The 26,850-nt window shown below is 45.8% G+C and overlaps 1 protein-coding gene across 8 annotated transcripts in view; it reads left to right on the top strand.

Moving 5' to 3' along the window:
• slc8a3 (solute carrier family 8 member 3) overlaps window positions 1-26,850 on the top strand; it is a 75,757-nt gene that overhangs the window by 23,176 nt on the left and 25,731 nt on the right. For 6 of the 8 annotated variants that reach the window (XM_054796058.1, XM_054796056.1, XM_054796057.1 and 3 more), the window contains one exon: window positions 7,466-7,572. The exons of 1 other annotated variant lie outside the window; for it this stretch is intronic. In XM_054796058.1, coding sequence (XP_054652033.1) covers window positions 7,466-7,572 — 107 coding nt within the window. Of the gene's footprint in view, window positions 1-7,465; window positions 7,573-20,320; window positions 23,929-26,850 lie in introns of those variants that run through there. One more of the 8 variants, XM_054796061.1, reaches the window with a different exon arrangement.

The raw sequence follows: 26,850 nt of genomic DNA, 5'->3' as shown, positions 1-26,850 counted from the left end.
GCACAACTCCAGGCTGTGAATCAAGAATTGTATTCATGTCTTTTTTTTTCTGTTGCCATTGAATGTCACGGGTAAACACACGCACGCACGCACACGCACACACACGCATGCCAGTGCTGTCCCAGGTGAGTTTGGAGCATCAGGGCTAACGATGTGGTGGCTGACATTGATGATAACACAGAATAAAAACGCGTGTAAATATGAGTCATGGCTCACAAGCTGGCACTAAAAAGTGGTGGGCTGCTGTGCGTTGGGGTTTTCATTTCAGGCTTCTTCCGGGTTGGTGGGCCGCTGATAGGCGGGTTGTTGATTTCAGCTGGCGGGGGCGTGAACAGGAACAGGAAACAATGACATTCTCTGACTTTCTAATCGCTCCCAAGTGGCGCAAAATACACTCATTAGCCACTTCGTTATGAACACCGGCACCTTCTGTGGACGGCAGGATCATTTTCCCTCAATGAACCACAGCTCCCACCGCCAGCGTCACTCGTGCACACAACCGCCGCCACGCTTGACTATAAACAAGACTCAATTATTGCACCAAAAGAACAGAAAAGTCTCCTGTTTTGTCGCTAGTGACAGTTGAAGCGGGTAAAATGTCAGAAGAAGAAACACTGTACTGTACTGACAGTGCATGATATGCTGCACGCTGACATGTTTCATTCAGGTCCAGAAGAAGACTGTGGGATGCTGTGCTTCACAATGTCTCAATGCATCTTTCTTTCAATGAACCGCAGCTACCCCAGTGCCGGCAGCACTCATGCAGCCCCAGACCGTAACCCTACCCCAAAGTGCGGCCCGGGGGCCGTTTCCAGCCCAAGGCACATCCTGAAAAGAAAAAGTCAGAATTTTACAGAGTAACGTCATAGCATCCATCCATCCATCCATCCATCCATCCATCCATCATCTTCTATGCCGGTTATCCTCACTCTGCTGGAGCCTATCCCAGCGGACTTGGGACGAGAGGCGGGGTACACCCTGGACTGGTCGCCAGCCAGTTTTAATATTAGGAGGAAAAATAATGTAACATCTAGTTGAAATTTGAAAGAAGAAAAATGTTATTTTATTTTAAAGTGGTAATATTATCAAAAAATACGTGGGGGGGGTTATGATATTGCAAGAATGAGTCACAAACAAACAATAAGGAAGGTGAAATAGTTGCAATATTAAAAAAACAGAAGGAAATATGAGTGGGTGTGAGCCCACCCACAGCAGAGGGTGTGAGCCCACCCACAGCAGACACCCACAGCAGAGGGTGTGAGCCCACCCACAGCAGAGGGCGCACTCTTGGCTGGATCATCACTACGGGTGTTGCTATTTCAAATGTCAATGCTGTGGATGTTTTCTTGAACGTGTCAGTGACAGCCAAAGCAGCAGTTGCTTCTACGCTTGTTCATGACGGCACAAGGACGCAGTTTCGAGCCAGGATGAGCCTCGATGACACCCCCTGCTCTCACGTTGATCACCTGTTTGGCTCTTAGACATCACCTGATGGACTTGTTTTGGATACCATTGCTCCTGTCAAGGTTAGAATGGTTCAAGGTAAGCAAAAGGCCCCATGGAGAAAAGGAGAGTCTGTCACGGAACAGAAAAGGGAGAACGGAAATGAGGAAAATGATGAGTGTCCAAAGATAAGCTGTGTGTTTTCATGAAACCTGCATAAGACGAGGGCGACTGGAGACTGGAGTCCTGTTTGCTACAGTGAACAGATGAACAAACCCTCCAGTTTCACTGCCCTTACGACTCATTTCTACATCGAGTTTGCAACATTCTTTCATGACAAAGTATAAAAAAATACAGTCATCTCCACCACAGACTTTGCTATTCTGCAGCCAGCGGGACACATTTCACACCTGTCAGTGACAAAACAGTGGAAGAGATCATCTGCAGTCGGGGTCCATCAACGTGCTGCCACTAGATTTCTAGTTAACATCTCACTTGAGACTGGAACATTTCCCAAGGCCCTAAAAACTGCTGTCATGAAGCCTCTTCTGAAGAACAGCAGTGTTGATGCCGCAGTACTGAACAAGCATCGTCCCGTATCAAAGTTTTAGAAAAGGTGGTATACCAACAGCTTACTGACTTTCTCCTCTCTAACAATGTGTTTGCTACTTTCCAATCAGGCTTTAGGCCCCACCTCTGATCAAGGTGACAAATAATATCCGTCTGAACACAGATGCAGGCAAAGTCTCACTTTTAATTCTGCTGGACCTGAGCGCTTTTGACACAGCTGATGTTGTGATCTTATTCCAGATGTTAGAAAACTGGGTGGGAATCTCTGGTACTGCTCTATACTGGTTCAAGTCCTATCTGGAGGACAGGAAGCACTGGAATTGGTAACTGAGTCTCAGACCAAATGGCTATGACCTGTGGGGTTCCCCATGGATCAGTCCCGGTGACGTGTTCAATCCACGCTCCTCTTCTGTAGATTCCAGCTGCAACACGCACACTGAAGATGGTGATGACATTCTATGGGGATACCTGAAGGAGAGCGTGTACTGTAGCAACCCACAGACCACTGAGGCCCTGAAGACCAACATCCGTCAGGAAATTGGGGGAATCCCTCTTGAGATGTGTGGCAATGTCATCACCATCTTCAATGTGCGTGTTGCACCTGGAATCCACAGAAGATGGGCGTGGCTTGAACACGTCACCAATGAGTGAACTGTGTAGAAAACAAGAGACAAAGTGGGAAACCTTTGGTATCAAATGTTTGATGTTTGTCTTACAAACCTGTAAAACCATTTTTCAATAAGTTCCCATTTCAAAAACCTGCGTGTGATTAATTTGATTGGCCCAGCCTGTGTGGTTTTTCACCTTTATGCCAAAGCATTGTGTTTCACTATGTGGCCCTCCCAGGGGAGGAAAAGGTTAGGACACTCCAGCGTTCCACAGTAATGACTCTGTGTTGACATTTATACTGCTGTGCAAGCTGCACACTGACTACTCTAAAGTGCACTTGGTAAACTAGCTGCTTTTCTTTGATAGCGTTGTCGTATTGAAGCTCATGAGAAGGTGTACCTAATGAAGTGACTGTTAGGTGTGTGTACTACGTGTGTTGTTGGACCATCCCCTTTTCCCTCCTCCTGTTCCTGGCCTTCATCATCATCATCAAGATGAAGCATGCTCTCTGACAATGCTCTCGTGTGTGGGGGGGGCGGGGAGCGGCAGAGCTCATTCCATCCCAGCGAGCGTGTTGCCCCCTTCCGTCATCCGTAATCCTCTTCAACATTAGCGAGCGGCGCGGTGGGGAGACATGACATTTACCGGCCGTCCAGAAGAAACGCCTGTTCATAAATCCGAACTCATCTCCTGATGAAAAGACGCAAGACGCCTTTGTCAGCTGCTAGCTTCCTTGTCTTTTTGCCTTCTCTCAACACCGACACGTGTTATTCATCTCTCTAAGCCAAAGAAAAACTAAAACGCTCACAGTCCTGTGGTGCCCGTTCACGCATGGCACCGCTGTCCAACTGTCAAAGTCGCATCAAGTCATCCCTAAATGTCCCTAAATGTCGGAGTGCTTGCCATGTGACGGTCATGTGACGAGCGCGCTTGCCTGTCAGTGTTTGCCACTGAAAATAAGATCAGTTATTTGGAAAAAACGGGACATTTTCTGGAAAATTCAACAAATCTTGTGGAAGTTCAGGAAAAATGAGGGCAATTTTCTTGATGAAGGAACATTTCCTGGAATTAAGGAGTTTTTTTTCCAGAAAAGAAGGGGAATTTTCTGGAAGTTATCCATAAAATAAAGGACTTTTTGCACAAGTACTGTATTTTCTTGAAAATAAGATCAGTACAAAGACACATGGCACATTCAAGTGTGACAAACATGCAAAACAATAAGAAATCAGGAAGGACGCTTATTGTGTTTTTGTTGTTGTTGTTGCATCTTGCATGACTTTCTGTCCTTGGCTTCCTTTGTCAACCAATCAGACGCTTTGTTGCGTCCTTGGAGAAGAAGCTTTTCCTGTGTTCTCGCTCCAGATCCCAAACAGCAAAGTCAAGCCTTGATGGAGACGTAGAGGGAGCAGAGCACTTCTTTCTTCTTTTGTCTTCCTCAGCTACACGAGTCAGCAATTTTCCTCCGCCGCCGCCGCCGCCATCCTCGTTGTACTAATCTTCTCCCGGGAATGTGGTATTCCCAGACCGCGTCTCTCTCGGCGCTTCCCGCTGTCCGCCGCGTCCGCAGCTCGCGTTTGCTGATGGATGTGTGCTCTGTGAACAAAGTTTGTGCTGACTCAGCACAAGAACAAAAGAGACTATTCGCTGATACTTGGTGGGAAACAGTCAAGAAAAAACTGCTGTACTTTCCAGACTGTAAGCGGCTCTGGAGCATAAGGGGCATCAGTCAAAAAAATGCGGGATGAAGAGGAAAAAAAACATCTGCTGCACTGGATTATACGTGGCATTTCACGGTAGTCATGAAAGTGGTAGGGACAGGGCCACAGGGGTGGAAGAGATCCACCGGGAGTTCCTTAAGGCCCTGGATGCTGTGCGGGTGTCATGGCTGACACGACTCTGCAGCATTGCGTGGACATCGAGTTCATTGCCTCTGGATTGACAGACCGGGTGGTGGTCCCCCTTTTTAAGAAGGGGGACTGGAGAGTGTGTTCCAACTATGTGGGATCACACTCCTCAGCCTCCCTGGGAAGGTCTATTCAGGGGTTCTGGAGAAGAGGATCCACTGGATAGTTGAATCTTGAATTTGAGAGGAGCGATGTGGTTTTGGTCCTGGTCGTGGAACTGTGGACCAGCTCTACACTCTCAGCAGGGTCTTTGAGGGTGCATGGGAGTTTGCCCAACCAGTCTACATGTGTTTAGTGGACTTGCAGAAGGCATTCCACCATGTTCCTGCAGGAATTCTGTGGGGATACTTCGGGAGTATGGGGGACCGGACCACCTAATTCAGACATTTCGTTCCATGTAAGTCCGGTGTCAGAGTTTGGTCTGCATTGCCGGCAATAAGTTGGACCCGTTTCCAGTGACTTGGCCAGGGCTGTCCTTTGTCACCAATTCTCTTTATTACTTTTATGAACAGAATTTGTAGACACAGCCGGGGTGTTGGGTAGTTACCCAAAGGACAAGATGGCCTAAGCGGCCCAAATGAGTTTTCTCCGTAGGGTGGCTGGACCCTCCCTTAGAAATAAGGTGAGAAGCACCGTCATCCGGGAGAAACGCCACATGAGGTGGCTCGGGCATCTGGTCAGGATGCCTCCCGGACGCCTCCCTGGGGAGGTGTACGGGGCACGTCCGACCGGTAGGAGGCCTCGGGGAAGACCCAGGCCAGTGGAGAGACTATCTCTCCACTGGCCTGGGAACGCCTCGGGATCCGTCGGGAGGAGCTGGACGAAGTATCTGGGGGGAGGGAGGTCTGGGCTTCCCTGCTTAGGCTGCTGCCCCTACTAGCCCACCTGGGATAAGTGGAAGACGGATGGATGGATGAAATGGTCATGTATAGAATAAAGTGATGACATCATGGGAATATGTCTTCATTGGGATGGCTGGCAGTGTTCTGCAATGGGCAGCATGAGCGTAAAGGAAGCTCTCGTTGACAATGATGAGCTGCGTGATGAAGACACTGATTTCCCGTGAGGCCCAGCGGCCTTTTCTCTCCTTATTGCTTTTTGCCAGCGTTCCTTTCGAGAGTAACCTTGTCATCACGGGAGGGGAAAGTGTATTTATGCTAGTGTATGCTTCACTCTTTTCTCTTTTTTCCCCATTTTTGTTCTGTTTGTTCCAAATATTTGAACTCAGTTGTTCTTCTGGTACTTATATTTGGACTTAATTCCCATCAATTATAACCCAACCTTATTTTTAAACAATGACAATTGTATTCTTCGTTTTGTTTGTTCGTTATCATAACGAGTAATTAAGTTCAACTTCAGCTACAAAAATTCCCATTTTTTCTTCAACATTTCAATTCTATGCTACTAAATTGACATTATTTTTCCTGGTGATATTTCCAGTTTATTCTGGTAAAATTGCAACTTTTTTCTCTCGGAATATTTGGACTTTATTTTGTAAAATAATTTTTTCATTTGATCTTTTTTTGTGTGTGTTCTTAGTGAATGATATTTTTAAAATGTGCCGTGGGCCAATAAAAAAAACAACTGTGGGCCAAAAATGGCCCCCAGGCCGCACTCTTTCCACACGCTGCACACTGACTACTCTGAAGTATATCCCAGGTAGTATTACCATGGGCTGTACTTAGCTTTGGGGCGTACTGTACTTTATAGGTGGGCTAGTTGTTGCAGGAAGACTTAATGAGGGCCAAAACACTCATTTCTTCCCTGGAGGGGGTCAACTTCACACTGCTGTCATCCATAGAGTGAGCGTGTGTGTGTGTGTGTGTGTGTGTGCATTTGCTTTTGGCCACTTTTTCCTCCTTCCTCGCACACAAGTCAGACAAAGATCACAGCTCTGAAAGACAGCCGGCGAATTCCGTTGGCCAATTAGACTTCCTCATGAAAGGCGAGACGCTGTTAGCAGGCGGCCATCTTGCCTGGCTAGGAAGAAAAAGGGATGAGAGGAGACGGATGGACAGTGTGGACGCTCCATCGCCATCCGTACATGCACTGCAGGAACACACAAGGTGTTTCAGGGCTACATACATACAGTCTATATGTATCATGTATGATGAATGTATTATTTGGCGTAATATTTGTATTATGAATGTATTATTAGTATAATATATTACTACAACACATTGGCGCCTTGTCTCAAATCAAACCCTCTCCTTTCCTGCCCAACCTGCCAACCATTCACTCACTCATCCCACCAGTGTCACTCACTCACAGGTGGACAAAGACTCCAGCTTCACTGACTCGCGTGCTTATGAAGACTCGAGTTGCACTGACTCAACAGCAGACGAAGACTCATGTTGACTCACGGGTTGACAAAGATTCCAGTTTCCCCGACTCATGGTGTGTTGCGTGCTCAACAATGACTGGACTTTCACTGACTCGCGGGTACTGGGGTGCTGTTGAGCTGCTCCCTCGTGATGATGTCACACTCTGGTGTTTTTTCTTTCCGGAAAGAGACAGAGGGACTTCATTAAAGCAGAGCCAAGCAACAAACTCTGCAATAAACTGCTTCCTTCCAAAATGCCTGAGAGGGCTGGAGCATGGGGGAGGGTTTTGGGGGTGGCGAGGCAGGGGGTGGGGGGTGCAGTGTCCCGACCGGCACTTCCATATCCCCCCAGAAAATCGATTTGGAAAGCGACACTTTCTTTCACTTAGTGTTTGCTCAACTTATTTTTGCTCTTGATGGATTTCACGCCGCGCGTCCGGCTGTGCTGCATGCGCCATCACCACGGCAACCGCACGGACCTCTCACCTCCTAACCTTTTTCGCCATGCAGATTATTAATGCAAGCGGCTTCTGTGTCCTTCCATGGCAAATTAACCTCTCCTTCTCCTTCTCCCCACCCCGTCCCCCTCTGTCCATCTCCTCATCGCCCTTGGCAGCAAAGTCATTCACGTGAAAATCATTGACGACGAAGAGTACGAGAAAAACAAGAACTTCTTCCTGGAGCTGGCCGAGCCTCGCATGGTGGACATGAGCCTCCAGAAAGGTGCAGTAGTCCGCTTTGTCTTTCTGTGTGTCTTCTGTTTGCCGTCTCCGTCAGTCCGTCTTCTGCAGGAAACACGGCGACATGCATCCATGTGCCATCCGTCACACCTTTCAAGCTACGCTTCGTTTCACCCAGGGGTGTCCTAACTTTGTCCTCCAGTGAATGAAAGGATGCTTTCTAAGAAGTTCTATTTCAAGGGAAAAGCTCGATGATGATGTCAACTTATTCATATTTGACTTTTTTCTTGAATATTTCAGCTCTATGCTAGGAAAACTACATGATCTTTCTCATATTACAAATTTATTCTTGTAAAATTGCGACATTTTTTTCTGATTGGAATACGACTTCATATTTTCACTTTCTATTTTGATTCATAACACGACAGCAGTTTTTTCCTTTTTTTTAAATTTTCCAAATATTCCCACTTTTTTCTTGTGCATTTTCATTTCCTAATTAGGACTTTATTCCAATAATATGATGACTTTATTCTTGTAATCTTATAACTTCTTCCATAACCAAATTTTCCAAAAATTGCAATCTAACTTTATTTTGTTTCTCATATATATACTGTATTTAAACACTCCTCAGTTGTCAAAAAGACGTGAAGAAGAAGCAAGTAATAAATAATAAGCATCACTTTAGCTCCTTTCTAATTTCGGTAGCACAAAGTGAGCATGTGGCCTGGGAGAAGCAACCATCATGAGCTGGCCGTGGCTAACGTGCGCCGAAAAGCAACAAAAAAGACAACAGTCCATCAGGCGTTTTGCTTGCATTATCTAACAAGGCTGGGGGTGGGGGGAGGACGTAGCAAGCTGGTGTGGAGGGTGCAGAAAGTAACACTTAGCAGCGACGCTCACCAGAGTGGCTTGATGGGTTGTGGCAGTGCTGTCTGAGCAGCGCACGGGGAGAGTCGTGACGAAGGGCGGTCAGTTAGCGTGCAGCAACTTAGCGCTGACGACCGCAGGGCCGCAAAGGCGACGCTGCTGCTTCTCATGGCTCCTTTTTGGGATGCGCAAACCCTCCCAAGAAGCCAAAGTAGACAAATATGGATGTGCTGCAGTTCTACTATTAGGGGCGAGATTGCGCAGCAGTCATTTGTGGGATGCAAACATGTCGATGTGCTCACTTTGCCAGCCTGGAGAACCTCACTCCATCTACTTTTCAACAGTCTCTTATGCAGTATACAATACAGTATTACATGAAAAATGACATGATTGGTTGACACACATTGATGGGATGCAAACTTATTGATGTGCTATCTTTGCCAGCCCGGGGAACCTCACTCCATCTACTTTTACAACAGTCTCATATACAGGTAGAGCATTACAACAAAGTGGGCACACTGCAATCGGTTCATAGCTTAACAGAGATTGGTGGAATGCAAATGTGTTGCAGAGCTAATTTCACCAGCCCAGGGGACCGCACTCCATTCACTTTTCCAACAGTCTGTGTTGATACCTCATTATGGTATTTAAAAATATCTGGACACACTGCAGTCTGTTCATAGCTTGACAGCCAATCGTGGAATGCAAACGTATTGATGCACTAACTTGGCCAGCCCAGGGAACCTCGCTCCATTTTCTTGTCCAGCGTGTAGTTGGACATTAGCTTAAGGTTGTGAAAAGATAAGATATAGCAGTCCATCTTGATGCAGTGCAGTCGGACACTTGATTTCAGCGCACGATGAGTCAGTTAGCTTGCAGATGAGGAAGAGGCAAGCTCAGATGGATGGGGGGGGCGGCGGGTGACGAAGATAGGAGGTGACAGCTGCAGCTAAGGAAGGAAGCCGCATGCCAATAGCAGCTTAACTCCGAGCACACTTCCAGACGAAGAGCACATCTCCAAACGTAAAGTCACGTCTGCAGATGAGCTTCCATCAGAGCAAGGATGCCATGTTGAGCTTAGAACAAGCTAGTAACGTTCAGAACGCGTGTTCATCGGGAAGCAGACATGAAGTGCCTGTCGGCAACGAGGGACGTACACTGGAGATGATGAAAACAGATTGGTATTCTTGACCTTATCTTTTAGAAACGTGCGGATGATGAAAGCTGTGCTTTGATTCTAAAATAAGAGAAAAGGCTGCCGTGACGCACAAGCACTGATTGGTCGATAGAGTCACAGAGTGCACATGTACGGCCATGCTAACTTCACCATGCTGGGGAACCTCACTCCATTCACATTTAAACAGTGGTATATTTACTGTGTGTAGTATTCCAGTATTTACAGCCTACCAGACACGCTGATTGGTGGATAGTCGCCGAGTGTAGACGTACCGTGGAGTGCCAACATCTTATCGCTGAGGGTGATGCCCTGCAATCTTCAATGTTGAATATGTGTGTTGAGGATCTCCGTCCGCAAGGCGTATAATCATGTCACCATCCGGCGACAGCTGGAGTTACGATCCCAAAGCAGAGAGTGGAAAAACAAAGTCTAATACAAAAGATGTGCTACGTCGAGGGAAAATGCTCACACAAAAATAAAAAATAGGCTCCAAAGATAAGCCACGGGCTAGCTTAAGAGAAAACACTGCTGGAAAAGGTACACATACACAACATGACATCATATCGAATCCTTCTCTTCCGACAGCCAGACTGACCCTATTTCTCATTTTGACTCTGTTTCCATTTGTCTTTGTGTTTGGCATTATTGCTAGGCAACTTCTTGGAGCTTCAGCAGTTAGCCAGTTAGCTTGACGTGCTAGCAGCTATCAGCACTTGTAGCTTAATTCAAGGAACGCCTATCTGCGTTAAAGTGGAGGGAGTCGGCCAGCAGTCCTGATCTTGTGCTTGTGAAGTCTAGTCAGGGAAGCTCCGAAAGAGCGACACGTTTGTGGCAGCATCCCCACAAGCTTTGCTTCTTCACTGCGACATTTCCACTGGAGAGCCAACCGGCCGTCTCCTCCTGTTTCGCTCCTCGGAAACCTTGAGCGCTCCCGCGTCTCAACCCGGAGCTTATTACGTGGCGTCAGAGAGAGAGGGAGGGGTCACGGGCGTGTGGAGGAAGCCCTTTGTGTTGCTTTCAAAGTTGCGCTAATGGTGCCGTTGTTAGCGGTCAGTCTGACGTGAGCCCTAATGGAGCGATGAAGACACTGGATGGGTTTCTTGACCTCCTTTCCTTCAGCAGGCGCAGGTGGAATGTTTGTCATCTTTTACATTCTTTTCTTTGGCCTGCAATTGGGCTAATCCAGCGACTTATAGATCATAATATGTCAAAAACATAGCAGCTTTTTCAGTGGGAAGTCCTGCTGACGGACACAAACCACAAAGTCAACACTGCCGTCAACGGCCATGATGGAACTCAAACATCATCATAAAATGAATCAATCAAAAGAAATGAGACTTATAATCCAGTGTGCATCGTTGAATGACTTAATCATACAAAATAATAACAAATAAAATCATAAAAGCATTTAAAAGCTAATACAAATAAAGTAGTAATTACATACATAAAAAACAATACTATTAATAAAAGTAAATGAGACTCATATTCCAGCGTGTGCTATTGCATCCACTAATCCCTCCTTCATGGCGGTTGATTGGTTCCCGACACAAGCGTCACCAAGTAAGATTCCTTCTTTATAAATGAAATATTCTGGTACTTAGAGCATTTTTCAACATGATTAGAGCCCTCTAGACATGAAATAACACCCCTAAAGTCACCTTTACACTCCTATTACCCAATATAGTTGACATAATAAGAGAAAATAAGACATAGAAAACCTGTTTACCACCTTCTAAATACACTTTTTAACATGATTAGAGCCCTCTAGACATGAAATAACACCCCTATAGTCACCTTTACACTCCTATTACCTAATATAGTAGACATAATAAGAGAAAACGAGACATAGAAAACCTGTTTACCACCTTCTAAATACACTTTTTAACATGATTAGAGCCCTCTAGACATGAAATAACACCCCTATAATCACCTTTACACTCGTATTACCCAATATAGTAGACATAATAAGAGAAAATAAGACATAGAAAACCTGTTTACCACCTTCTAAATACACTTTTTAACATTATTAGAGCCCTCTAGACACGAAATAACAACCCTATAGTCACCTTTACACTCCTATTACCAATATAGTAGACATAATAAGCGAAAATAAGACATAGAAAACCTGTTCACCACCTTCTAAATACACTTTTTAACATGACCTCTAGACGTGAAATAACACCTTTACGCTTCCAAACACCTTCAGTCATCCCATCATTAAGAACTCCACCACCCTGTCCTCCCTGCACACCATGAGGCCACTTGATCAGAGATCACTAATGACCCCCACCCACTTGAGCATTTTAAAATAAGAAGTGGCTGCATTGGGATGAAAGTGATAATACGTACTGTAGGCTGATGTCAGGTGGTTTTCACCTGATGTCCACCAAAACATCTTCATTGGTCATATTTACTCGCTATTGATAAGTTCCACCTGCAGCCACTGAGTAGAAACCGGATAAGGACCCAACACTACCTTCCAGTTATCGTCCAATTTCACTGATTAATGCAGATCTTAAAATAATATGCAAAGCGTGAGCTATAAGGCTGGAAAAAGTTACCCCTCATATAATACACCCTGATCAATCAGGATTTATCAAGGGGAGAAACTCAACTAGCAACGTACGCCGTCTAATCAATCTGATTGATTACTCTATCATCCATAATTTAGAAACCACAATTGTCTCATTGGATGCTGAAAAAGCATTTGACAGAGTAAACTGGAAATTTCTCTTTGCAACACTACAAAAATATAAATATTAAAGGGATCCACACCACAAATGTTCATCATAAGATAAGCCTTTATGCTGATGATGTATTACTCTTCCTAGATAATTCACATTCTTCATCTCACTCATTAACAATTATAGCACCTTCTCAGATTACTCCATTAACTGGTCTAAAACCACAGTACTGCCCATTAACTTTGGTTTCCAGAGCACCCCCTCTATACCACTGTGTTCAGGGAACATTAAGTATTTGGGTATTAACATTTCCTCCAACCTGTCAGACCTGATCCGCTTGAATTATACTCCACTATTGAAGTCAATAGAGGATGATCTTGCACGTTGGAGAACCTTGCCCATCTCACTTACAGGCAGAGTATCCACCGTGAAAATGATGATTTTACCAAAGGTTAATTATCTATTTTACATGATCCCCACCAAACCATCTATAATTTGGTTCAAGTCATTAGACTCATATATAAATAAATTTCTTTGGAAAAATAAGCCAGCACGAATAAGTCTCAAAACATTACAAAAATCTAAAGAATATGGGGGCTTAGAACTCCCAAACTTCCCCAACTACTTCCTTGCAAACAGGTTACAGTATATCTTAAAATGGATCAACCCTAACCCATTGGATTATTTATGGCTAGACATAGAACAATCACTTAGCCATGAAATCCCAATTTGTAACCTGCCCTTCATTAGCCAAATCCTTCGGAAAAATAATTGTTTTAAAAGTATGAATATAAGCACCACTCTGACAGCTTGGTGGGAATTTCTAAAAATAACAAAATTCTCGCTCACTCCTTGCCAATACACTCCCGTCTGGAATAATCCTGACATCTTGCTTAAAAAGAAACCATTAAATTTCCCAACATGGCACGAAAAAGGAAAGGAAAAAGGAATAAGTTGTATGAAAAATATAATTATAGGAAACAACTTTATCTCATTTAACAACCTTGTTACACAGTCATGCCAAATTTCCTCAGTCTTCTCAAGAAGTACAGTCTCCTTTGGGACTTCTTCAGAATTTGTTGGGTGTTGTGAGACCAGGTGAGGTCCTCGCTGATGTGTGTGCCAAGGAACTTGAAGGTTTTCACCCTCTCCACCTCAGTCTCACCAATAAACAGGGGTCTATGCGGCTCCTTTTCCCTTGTTCTTGGGTCGATGATCATCTCTTTAGTCTTATCTGTATTGAGAAGGAGATTGTTATCACAACACCAAGCTATGAGGTCCTCCACCTCTCTTCTGTATGATGTTTCAACACCACCAGTGATCAGTCCGATGACTGTAGTGTCATCCGCAAATTTAATGATGCTGGTGTTGTTCTGGGAGGCCACGCAATCGTAGGTGAAGAGCGTGTAGAGGAGCGGACTCAGCACACACCCCTGTGGGGTCCCAGTGCTCACAATTCTTGAGCTGGATGTGGGATTGTGGACTCTGACTGACTGGGGCCTGCCTGTTAGAAAGTTAAACACCCAGTTACAGAGGGAGGGAGACAGGCCAAGTGTGAGGAGCTTATTTGTGAGTTTGTGGGGGCTGACTGTATTAAAAGCAGAGCTATAGTCTATAAATAGCATTCTGACATATGTGTCCTGGCCCTGTAGGTGAGAAAGGGCTGTGTGGATGGCAGTGTTGACTGCATCATCCATGGACCGGTTCTGGCAATATGCAAACTGTAGAGGGTCCACAGTTGCCGCCGGGATGCTCTTTTTGATGTGGGTCATGACTATTCTTTCAAAGCACTTCATAACAATAGGAGTGAGTGCTATAGGGCGATAGTCATTCAAGCAGGTCACGTTGCTCTTAAAAGACCATAAAAGCAGGTCGGTACAGATGCTTGTGCAAGCGACAGGTTAAATATGTCAGCAAGCACATCAGCTAGCTCTGATGAGCAAACCCGAAGTGCACGTCCTGAGATGTTGTCTGGGCCTGCTGCTTTTCGTGGGTTTGTTTTGTTCAGAACCCTGCCACATCAGCTGATGTCACCATGAGAGGTGAGTCCTGTGTGCTCCCCAGGTCCAGCCACCCTCTCTGCTCATCAGGAGTTTGGGTGTCAAAGCGGGCATAGAACTCATTCAGCTCATCTGGAAGTGTGGTTTGGCTGGACGAGGCTACGCTACTCCGCTGTCGATAGTCTATGATGTGCTGGAGCCCCGCCCACATGCGCCGAGGGTCTGAGGTGGAATAGTAGCCCTCCAGCTTCTGTCTGTACTGTCTTTTGGCCTCTCGTATGGACCTCCTCAGGTCATATCTGGCCTTTTTGTAGTCCTCAGCGCCCATGACAAATGCAGTCGAACGAGCACGTAGCTTAGCCATTACATCACAGTTCATCCACTGTTTTTGGTTAGGGTATTTCCTGTAATACTTGGTGGTGGTAACAGTCTCTATACATGTGCTAATGTAGCCAGCAATAGCAGAAGCATATTAATCCAAATCAACAGTACAATCTTCCCTCCCCGCTGCAATTTTAAACACATCCCAGTTTGTGCAGCCAAAGCAGTCCTGAAGTACTTGATCAGTTTCTTCATTCCACACTTTAACTGCTGTACTTACAGGGGGATCTTTTTTGAGAAGTTGTCTGTATGTTGGATAAAGGAATATGAGATATGGTCAGCCTTTCCAAAGTGGGGTCTTGGAACAGCCTTCAAAGCACCTTTCATGTTGCTGTAGACTTGGTCCAGGATGTTATTTTCCCTTGTGGGAAAGCTCACATGCTGGTAATATTTGGGGAGGACAGTCCTGAGGTTACAGTGGTTGAAATCGCCAGATATAATGAATACAGCGTCTGGGTGTTTGGTCTCGTGTTTATCAATGATGTCATGCAGGAGGCCTAGTGCGTTAGCAGTGTTCGCTCGTGGTGGAATGTAAACAACAGTTAAATACACAGCGCTAAACTCACGAGGCAAATAAAAAGGTCCGCATTTCACCATCAGCAGCTCAATGTCCTGCGAGCAGTGCTTTTCCATCGACTATATCATGGGAAAGCAATACCACTATTGACCAGTTTTTAAAAATATCTGCCCCTAAAACATTATCTAAATTATATGTTCTACTTTGAAAAAATGACAACACAATCAGAGTACCAATCTCCAAATGGAACTCAGATTTATCTACAAGCTGTGACCCTGAATTCTGGAAGCAAATATGTCTCAATGCATCCCGGTTAATCAATAATCCCAATTTACAGCTGATTCAGTTTAAAATCCTTCATAGAGTACACTACACAGGACATAGAATGTTTAGAATGGGCTTAACTGACTCTAACATCTGTACACACTGCTCAGACCATAGAATAGATGACTACTTACACTCCATGTGGACCTGTGCTCCCATTAAACATTTTTGGCACAGAGTGTGTGAGTACCTATCTTTGGCACTTGGATTCTCCATTCCTACCTCCCCTTTACTATGCCTGCTGGGCGATCTCTCCACAATTGATGTAGAAACAAACCAAACACAGCTTCTCATCACTGCATTAAGCATCGCCAAGAAAACCATTCTCATCAATTGGAAATCAAGGAAGAAAGTGAACATAGCTCTTTACAAAAATCTTTTGTTAGATCATATAGCTATGGAGAGAATGTCTGCTGAATCTAAGGAACAAATGTCAGAATTTCAGTCTATATGGGCACCAATAATTAATTCCCTGACCTGACTTTCGGGGGGGTGAGGGCGTCTGTCTCTGCCCCTGGGGGTCTCGTTCATCTGGCATGGGGTGTGGTCCTGGTCGCTGGGTGGCCCTGGTACCTCGGGGGCGGGCGGGGGCGGGCTTGGTGTCCTGGGTCTTCTTTGCTGGGCTGCCTGCCTGGGGAGGCTGGTGGGTGAGGGTGGGGAGGGGTCCGGGTCGGGTGATGGGCGGGGTCGGGGGGACCGTCCAGTGGGCGGTGTTGGTTGACCTCCGTGTGGGTGCGCGTGGGGGTGGGCGGCGTGGTGTTCTTCTGCGTGGCGCTGGCCGGGATCGGCGGGGGGATGCTTGCTCCCGGGTGGGGCGGTCGGGGGTGGCTTTGGCCGGGGGCTTGGGGGTGGGGCTGGCGGGGGGCTGGCGGGTGGTCCCTGCTACCTGCTGGTGTCTGGCTGGTCTCTGCTTCCTGGCCGGCGGTTGTCTCCCTCCCTTCGGGGTTTCTCCCTTGGCGTGTTGGTGGATGGGCGGGGGGTGGAGTGGTGGCGGGGGGCGGGGCGGGCAGCGGGTGGGGCGGGCGGGGGCATCTGCTTGGGCGTCGGGCAGGGGGCCGCTCCTCTCGTGGGCCCTGTCGTGCGGTGCTTGCTTCTCTGTCCCTCCCTGGCGCCTCTGGCTTGCGTGCTTTGTGGTTGTGGCTGGGGGTATTGCCTCTGGGGTTTGGGTGGGCCGGACTGGGCATCCAGGCGGGCCGGGTAGGTCCTGTGGTGTATCCTGCGACCTGTGGCTCGCCCGAGCCTGGGATGTGGTGGGTGGCCAGTCGGTCATGTGTCCTTGGTCCCCCCCTGCTCGGTTTGGGCGGCATTGGGGTATGGGGCCCCTGTCCTTCCTCTTCCACTGCACCACCTCATATAGGACTTTGGGGGTGGCCTACGGTCGGGTGTGGTTGGGGAGGGGAGCTGCCTTGCGGGGTTCCTTTGCCCCTGCCGTGCCACTGACCTGTTGTCCCCCAATTTTAATCGCAGAGTAGACACTTAGGGTTTGGGGGGGCTAGTCAGGTGAGGGGCCCTCCGAGCGGCAGCTGTCCCCCAATTTTAATTGCATCATTAGCTATCATCCACATACACCCCTATCATATACATGCACACAGATACACCTCTCAGGGACACATAGACCAGCTTTTCAGGGCTGTCCTCGTTTATTTTATTTTATTTATTTATTATTTTTTTTATTGCATAATAGACACAATCACACCTTATCACATACACGGGTGGGGCGGGCTGGATTGGGGTACCTTGTGCCTGTTCCGCTGCGCCTGCCCGCTGGGGTCGGGGGTTTGGCCGGGGGCCTGGCCGTTGCGGTGGCTCGCCCGGGGTGGCCTGGCTTGTGGGATGCCTTTGTCTGGTTCGCCTGCCTTTCCCTGGGGTGGCCCTCTGGGGCCTGTTGATGCCGGGGCTTGCGCCAGGGGGGCGGCTTGCGGTGCTTCCCCTGGACTGACACGTGCCGCGGGCGCCTCTGCGCTCTTGGGGCGAGTTTGGCGGTCTCCGGGGGCGGTGCCGGTGCTGCGGGTGGCCCATGTGCCGCCGCGGGGGCTTGTGGTTGCTCCGCTGCAGCGGCTGCTGGGGCGCCGGGCCGACTGGTGGGTTGGGCCTTGGTCATCCTTGCGGGTATTGTGGGCCTGGGAGGCCGGGTGGGGGGGGGCGGCGTGTGCCCTGGGGCCGCGCCCGCTGGGGGGGTTGTGCTCTGCCGGGCGCTTGGGCGTTTGTCGCCATTGCGCTTTGTGCTCTGCTGGGCCGCTGTCTGTGTCCTCGCCTCCCCCGGTCTGTCTGCGGGCTTGTCGGGGTTGGGGCTCCGGTGCTCTGGTGGCATGTGGCTGGTCTGGCTTCTGGTGGTTGGTGGGGTCCGTCGGCTGGTCTGCTGCTGGTCTGGTCGGCTGCTCGGCTCTGGTGCTTGGCCTCCCTGCGGCTTGGGGTGCGGTTCTCTCGCTCCCTGGTGTCGGTTGCCGCTGTGTGGTGGTTCGCATGGCTGCTCACCCGTTTTCCCGCCCGCTTGCTCAGTTTCCCGCTTTCCTCCTCGCTGACTCCTCTGTCTGCCTTGCTGGCGGCGTCCTACCGTTGGGAGGGTGTGGCCTGGTGTCTTTCTGCTCCCCGGCGGTCCGCGCTCTCCACGTCTGGGTTCTGGATTGTATGTCTGGGACCCCCGGGTGACCAGCTCCACTTCTCCGTGGGTTACCAACGAGGGATAGGGCGAGGCTTCCGGGTGTCGGGCAGTCGACCACTGTGTGTGCGTGCGTGTATGTGTGTGTGTGTGTGTGTGTGTGTGTGTGCGCATGCGTGCGTGCGTATGTGTGTGTGTGTGTGTGTATGTGCGTGCGCGTGTGTGTGTGTGTGTACTTTTATTTATTTATTTATTTTAGTTATTTATTTTGGAGGGGGGGGCATACAGGGGTTTGCTCCGTGGGGTCAGGTGCTGGGTGATACATCTCTGCCGCCCGTGCCTCCGCCGGGTGGGTGGAGGGTGTGCCTCCTGCATCCCTGGGCGGGGTGGCCCTGTGTCGGGGGGTGGGCGGGGATTGGCCCAGGGTGGGCCGGGCTCCGCTCCCTGGGGGTGGGGTTGGCGGTGGGGGGTGGGGGCTTGGCGCTTCCGGCGTGGGCAGGCTTCTTTCCGGTTGTGGGGGCGTCTCTGGGCCTGCCGGTTTGTGGCCCCCGGTACTCGTCTGCCTTTGTGGGGTGTGATCTCTTGCTGGTCTTGGGGGTTGGCTGTCCTCCGGCCCGCCGGCGCCCTGTCTTTGGCTGGGATTACTTTTCTTCGGCCCCTTGCTGGTCTTCCCGGGGGGGAGGGCTCTCTGGGCTGGCTCTCGGGGCACTGATCTTTGTGCTGCCTGCCCCTTTGGGCCTGGTGGCATTCTGGCGGCGCGGGCTCAGCCTGGCTATTTGGGGAGGGGCTCTCTGGGAGGTGGAGGGCGGCCCCTTTCCTTTCATGCATTCTCAGTGACAATTACACACCCACACATTCTTACACCTTTATATATATGAAGACTTCCCCACATACAGAGATACCTGTACATATGCACACTCACAGTACATACGTACTTCCCCACATTACTCACTGAGTTAACCAGGGTGTTATTATGTTGTTGGTTTTATTACAGCGACGGTGATATCAGCAGTATGACTATAGTTTTTTTTACAATGATGTGCATTACAGTAATTATCATTCTGTTCACTATCATGGATAATCATTTCATGACTACTATTATGTGTGACTGTTTCAATGCAGTATTATCATTGTGATCACTATCATAGTTCATCATTTCATGACTACTATTATGTGTGACTGTTTCAATGCGGTATTGTCATTGTGATCACTATCATAGTCCAGCCAAACCACACTTCCAGATGAGCTGAATGAGTTCTATGCCCGCTTTGAAACCCAAACTCCTGATGAGCAGAGAGGGTGGCTGAACTTGGGGAGCACACAGGACTCACCTCTCATGGTGACATCAGCTGATGTGCGCAGGGTTCTGAACAAAACAAACCCACAAAAAGCAGCAGGCCCAGACAACATCTCAGGACGTGCACTTCGGGTTTGCTCATCAGAGCTAGCTGATGTGCTTGCCGACATATTTAACCTGTCGCTTGCACAAGCATCTCGCCAGAACCGGTCCACAGATGATGCAGTCAACACTGCCATCCACACAGCCCTTTCTCACCTACAGGGCCAGGACACATATGTCAGAATGCTATTTATAGACTATAGCTCTGCTTTTAATACAGTCTTCCCCCACAAACTCACAAATAAGCTCCTCACACTTGGCCTGTCTCCCTCCCTCTGTAACTGGGTGTTTAACTTTCTCACATGCAGACCCCAGTCAGTCAGAGTCCACAATCGCACATCCAGCTCAAGAATTGTGAGCACTGGGACCCCACAGGGGTGTGTGCTGAGTCCGCTCCTCTACACGCTCTTCACCTACGATTGCGTGGCCTCCCAGAACAACACCAGCATCATTAAATTTGCGGATGACACTACAGTCATCGGACTGATCACTGGTGGTGTTGAAACATCATACAGAAGAGAGGTGGAGGACCTCATAGCTTGGTGTCGTGGTAACAATCTCCTTCTCAATACAGATAAGGCTAAAGAGATGATCATCGACCCAAGAACAAGGGAAAAGGAGCCGCATAGACCCCTGTTTATTGGTGAGACTGAGGTGGAGAGGGTGAAAACCTTCAAGTTCCTTGGCACACACATCAGCGAGGACCTCACCTGGTCTCACAACACCCAACAAATTCTGAAGAAGTCCCAAAGGAGACTGTACTTCCTGAGAAGACTGAGGAAATTTGGCATGTCCACCACAATCCTGAGTTGCTTCTACAGATGCACTATGGAAAGTGTCCTTACCGCCTCCATCACTGTTTGGTACGGTAACTGTACAACACGTGATAGGAAGGCACTCCAGCGGGTGATCAAGACCTCACAGAACATTGTTGGGGCAGCCCTCCCCTCACTGCAAGACATTTATAAATCTAGAGTCCTACGCAGAACACACAACCTCATCAAGGACAGCACACATCCACAACACTCATTATTCACACTCCTACCGTCAGGCAGACGCTACAGGAGTTTGAAGTCCAGGACCACAAGGCTGGCAAACAGCTTTTACCCACAGGCCATCAGGCTTCTCAACGAAGCACTCACACACGCCGCACGCAACACACGCACACACTCATAGCACTTTATTTATTTATTACTTATTTATTTGTATATTTATTTGTATGAATGTCTTTTCTTTTTGTTGCTGCTTAATTTATTGGTATATATGTTTATGTGTTTATGTTTCTTATGTTCTTATTCTTTCATTTGTTTTCTTTCTTTTCTTGGGAGAATGAACAGAATAAGATTTTCATTGCATGGTATAACTGCTGTTTTACCATGCACATGACAATAAAACTCTCTTGAATCTTGAAATGCTGAAGCAAACGTTCTAAAGTGAAGAAAAACTTGCGTTACAATTACAGAGAATGACACCTGGTGGCAAAAATATATTTAATACAAAAAGAGTCTTCTGAGAGTGAAAATACAGATACAAAAATAGATGACAAAAACAGAGTCCGAACATAAAACTGGGCAAAGCCAAAAGGTAACAACAAAAAACACTGCTGGCAAAATGGACTAGCAGGAAAAAATACCAAAAACCTAAACCGAATTCGCTGCCGAAAAACCCAGGCAGGAACTACACCAGCCAAACAGGGTAGAAATAGTCACCATAAATAGACGCAAAAAGACCAGAGGCATACAACACAAGCGAGAGCTACACGAGGAAGGAAGCGTGGTCAACTAGCGTGTATGAAGGGACGATCTGGCACAGAATGAGTCCAGGCACCAGGCCAAAGTACTCGAGCTACTGAGATTGCTTGCAGGGGGGTACGGGTTGCTCCGCTGCAGCGGGAACACATGACACACAATAGCTTTGAAGTCAGCATGAGTTTTGTGGTTCACGACCTACAGTACGGTCATGAGCTGTGGCTCATGAACGAAAGGACAAGATGACGGGTACAAGCGGCCCAAATGAGTTTTGTGGTTGCACTGTCCCTTCGAGAGAAGGCAAGGAGCACTGTCATCTCTTTTACTCATCTTGCTTTTCATTTACGGTGTGGATTTATTTTATTGACTCTTTTCATACTTGTTGTAAATGTTTAGGTTTAGGTTTGGTTTAATTTATTTCGAACATGCATATGTCCGAAAAGGAGTAGGAAGAAGCAGAGCTTATTTAATCCTATCCCCTTTTTGTAGCACATCAATTGCTAATACATACATGTGTGTACATACACATACAAACACGCACATACATATAGATACACTTACATCTGCACCTACACAAGTATGCACATATACACATATACAGTATACAGGTACACAAATGCTAAAAAAAAAAAAAAAAAATTCTCCCCCCCTTTTTTCCTCCTCCTCCTTTCCTTTTCCCTTTCTATTTATCCTGTCCTTCCTCTCCTGTTGATATCCACATCGTCTTTAGTGTTGCACTGCTAGTGACGCTGGGTTTGTATACAAGAGTTCCTTTTATTAACTATGTCAAGGTTATTGCAATTATGCTTATTATCATAGTAATATAATGTTTAATATGTTCCCAGATAGCTAATATCTTGGACAACAAGCACACTTGCGACTCCTGGAGCTCCTTTTAGTTTGATGTCGATTTTCCCGTTAGTGCTCCAAGTGCTTTGAATCTTTCCTTGCTTCCTCAGGTCTCGTGCTTTCCTGGCGATGTCGGAATTGCGTTTTGTGAGATGCTCATTCATGTAGACGTTGGTGCCTCTTAGCTTCTTTCCCTGTTTCAGCAGTGCAGCTTTGAATTCCCTGTTGGTGAACTTAATGATGACAGGTGTGGTGTTGTCCCTGCCATGGAGTGGGACGTGTAGGAAGTTAGCAATCTGTTGCTTTATTGAAGGAACATCTCTTGACTTGGGTGTGATTTGGAGCCCTGTGAGGACCACATCATTAATTCGTGCAATCTGATCTACCTCGTCAATGAAGTTTTTAATTTGCTCCTTGATATTCTCCTTTGCTTCTTTCTCTTCCTCGAGGGTGGTGCGAAAGTCAGCATTATCCTTCAATCGTGCCTTGATGTCATCCTGTAGAATGTTGATATCATTGCATAATGCTCTATTTTCTTCCCTGGGGTCTTTAGCGTCCTTAAGATCAGTACATGAGGCGGCTTCCATATGGTTTAAAGCCTCCTTGAGAGCACTGCGCAAGGCAGCGTTATCTTCCAATAAAGCCCTGATATCATCCTGCAGAACCCTAACATCCTTGCAAAATGCTGTATTTTCTTTACGGTTTATCGCTTCCTGAAGAGCAGAGCGCAAGGCAGCATTGTCATTCAACAGTTCCTTAATGTCGTCCTGCAGAGCCTTGATATCTTCCATAGGGTATTTAACCTCCTTAAGAGCGGCACCCAGGTCTGCATTTTCATCTTGCAACTTCTTGACTTCGTTTCTTAGTTTTTTGATATACTTGTTCTGTGCTCTATTTTCTATTTTGCTAGCAGGTATCGATAGTTGTATCTGTACCTCTCGACTATCCAAGTTAAAGTTGGGGGATTCAGCAAGCAGCACTGATCTTGTGTTCATGAAGTGTCGTCAGGAAAGCACCAAAATAGTTAAAATTTCCAGTATCATCAACAGAGCTCCTGCCATACACGTCCTTCCCTGTCAAGGAAAAAAAAAAAAAAAAGAATTTGATGTATGTATTTGATGTACCAGCTTTAATTGTACTCATTTGTACTTTGAATTAATTATTGTTCATACTAGTTTTAGTTTGTGCACCACTTTGGGAACTGTGTCTATAAAACGTGCTATAGAATGAAAGTGGATTGCATAAATGACATCTTCTTCAACTTAGCCCATTTTTATTTGGAGTGTTATTTTTGTTTTATGAATAGCCTGTTTTATGTTGCACCACGATAACTATTTTGTGTAACCTACGCTGACAATAAAAACGACTGTGATTCTATTACCCAATAATAATATGTTTTTATGAGTATCGTCTAATTTTAATGTGAAACCCAACGTACGTTATGACTATAACATAGTCTTGTGTCACAAATACTGTAATGCTGTTTGCATTAGTAGCTGTTATTCAAAGATGAAAATACACATTGAATTTTGGAAAAACGTTTAATTCCAACCACAATTCGCAAGGTATTGTTAATGAATCCATATTTTTCTTTGATTGACGTTGTAGTGCGTTGCAAAAGCACAATAAGGGACTTCTGAGCGTGACTATGCGTGATTCCAACACTACTTCAATCCACGGTGGGTTTGGTCATTGCTACATTTCATCAGCTAGCGTCACAGCTCTTGTCAGCTGCGCTGCTTTGCTTTCAGTGGCGGGAAAACAACCGAAAAAGGATGCATCCAGCTCTTTCAATACAGATGACACAATGCTTGCTCTCAGCTTTATTCGCGTAAAATGGTGACTTTGTCTGGCGTGAGGACGCACCTTCTTTCTCTTCAAACTTGGACTTTATTCTCTTGAAACTGCAGCTGCTTTTTCCATTTCCACTTCTTTTTTTCTGCAAGCCAAGTGTGAAACAATGACAACTTTATTCATTTTTGTGGTTTTCTTCTCATAATATTACAGCTTCAAAAAATGGACGCTGTTGTTGTGTAATATTTCAACTTTAAGCTGCTAAAATGATGTTATTTTGCCTCATAGTATTAGCAGTTCTTTCTTCTCACATTTTTTCTGGTTAGAATGCAGCTTTTTGTCTCTGAATCATTGGACTTTATTCTGATCAAATTACAAGCGCAGCTGAAAGGGAAATGGGTAGCGCTGTATGAGAAATTCCAAGTCAATGTGTCTGGGGTGAAACTTTGGGCGCCACCATGTGCTGCATTTGTCACGTGCGCGTTTTCAGCCTTGTGTGCAACGCTGCACACGTTCAAGAGTCACATGACTGCAGGTCCTTCCTGGCTAAAGAGCATTGAAGTGTCTGACATTTCACCGGTGCGCCGTCTCCCTTGCTGGAGGTTGTTGTCTAGTAACCGTTGTCATGGTGACAGTCCGGCGGCTTAATGGATTCCAATGGAAGTGAGCGAGAGACCAGGCTGTGAGGCCTGTGGTCGTTCCTTCGTCACGTCATGTGATGCCGTGTAGCCTCATGTGGTAATACTAGCACTAGTATACTACATACTGTACAATATACTAGTACACTGTACTAGTACTACCTTGTACCATTGTAAAGCGCCATTACGGGACACATGGGAAGGTCGCACCCAGCAGTTAACCCTTCCAGCGGCGGTGGTGGGACCAATCACCAACCATGTGCCTCATTGCCAGGACACTTGACCCTCCCGTACACGCTACATCACTAACAACAGCGCTACAAGGACACTAGAATTCATCCAGCACAGCACGTGATGTGCGATGGCTTCAATATGCTCTTCCTCACCATTGCATTGGAGGGAAGGTTAGTAGGAAGGTTGAGTAAGCTGTGGTTCGTTTGTGGGAAAGATAAGTTCCAACATGCAGCGTGAAACACTATGAAGAAGAGCTTGGTCCCCTCCCTTCCTTTCATGAGACGTAACAGCATGCAGCATATCATGCCTTGTCAATCACATTTTGTTCTTCCATCTTATGTCACCCACCCTCATGGTTATGGTTGTGTGCACGAGTGCTGCCAGCATAAGGGAGCTGTGGTTGACATTGCGTGTAGTGTGACTGTCAAGCAGTCTTCCAACATGATGAGGAGTCCAAGATGACAGCTTGCTGAGTGAACAAGTCCACGCCCAAGAGGATTAAAGCTGTGCGAGATAGTCATACACAATTACAAGAAGGACCTTGAGGGCGTTTATTTTCATTTAAAAAAACAAACAACTGCAGAAATGAAAAAACTGCAATAATTTTTTTCTTTTGACAAGTATAAATTGTAAATGTGAAGAAAAAGGAAGGCGAAAAAGAATAACGTTATGATAGTGGGAGGAAAATGATTGTCATTTTACCAGCAGAAAGTTGAAATGTTCAAGAAAAAAGACCTCATTTTGAAAAAAAAGCTGTAATATTATGACAAACAATCAAAACAACAAATAAAGTTGTGCTTTTTGGGAAATGACTTTGTAGAAAAAGTTCTAATGTTAGCAGATTAAAGTCATAAGAATACAAGAAGAAGATTTACGAGTTTACAAGTATTTTGACTGAAGATTTGTAACTTATTTTAAAAACAACAGCAAAAATGGAAGAAAAACTGCTGTATTGTTACAATAATAAAGTCATATAACATGTAATAGGTAACATATAACATGTAATAGGTATCATATAACATGTAATAGGTAACATATAACATATAACATGTAATAGGGAACATGTAATAGGGAACATGTAATAGGTAACATGTAACATGTAATAGGGAACATGTAATAGGGAACATGTAATAGGTAACATGTAACATGTAATAGGGAACATGTAATAGGTAACATATAACATGTAATAGGTATCATATAGCATGTGACATGTAATAGGTAACATTTAACATGTAATAGTTAACATGTAACATATAACATGTAATAGGTATCATATAACATGTAATAGGTAACATGTAACATATAACATGTAATAGGGAACATGTAATAGGTAACATATAACATGTAATAGGTATCATATAACATGTAACATGTAATAGGTAACATTTAACATGTAATAGTTAACATGTAACATATAACATGTAATAGGTATCATATAACATGCAATAGATAACATATAACATGTAATAGGTATATAACATGTAATAGGTGTCATGTAACATATAACATGTAATAGGTAACATGTAACATATAACATGTAATAGTTATCATATAACATGTACTGTAATAGGTATGTAACATGTAATAGTTAACATGTAACATACAACAACTTACAACAGGTAACATGTAAGGTAACATATAACATGCAACAGGTAGCATATACAGTATAACAGGTAACATGTAAGGTAACATAACATGCAACAGGTAGCATATACAGTATAACAGGTAACATGTAAGGTAACATAACATGCAACAGGTAGCATATATAACAGGTAACATGTAAGGTAACATATAACATGCAACAGGTCGCATATATAACAGGTAACATATAAGGTAACATATAACATGCAACGGCTAGAATATATAACAGGTAACATGTAAGGTAATATAACATGCAACAGGTAGCATATATAACAGGTAACATGTAAGGTAACATATAACATGCAACGGCTAGAATATATAACAGGTAACATGTAAGGTAACATAACATGCAACAGGTAGCATATATAACAGGTAACATGGAAGGTAACATAACATGCAACAGGTCGCATATATAACAGGTAACATGTAAGGTAACATATAACATGCAACGGCTAGAATATATAACAGG

Source organism: Dunckerocampus dactyliophorus, chromosome 13 (genome assembly GCF_027744805.1).
Source record: "Dunckerocampus dactyliophorus isolate RoL2022-P2 chromosome 13, RoL_Ddac_1.1, whole genome shotgun sequence".
In the NCBI taxonomy this organism is placed as follows: domain Eukaryota; kingdom Metazoa; phylum Chordata; class Actinopteri; order Syngnathiformes; family Syngnathidae; genus Dunckerocampus; species Dunckerocampus dactyliophorus.
The sequence above is the reverse complement of the archived record's forward strand: the minus strand, read 5'-3'. Positions and strand labels throughout refer to the sequence as shown.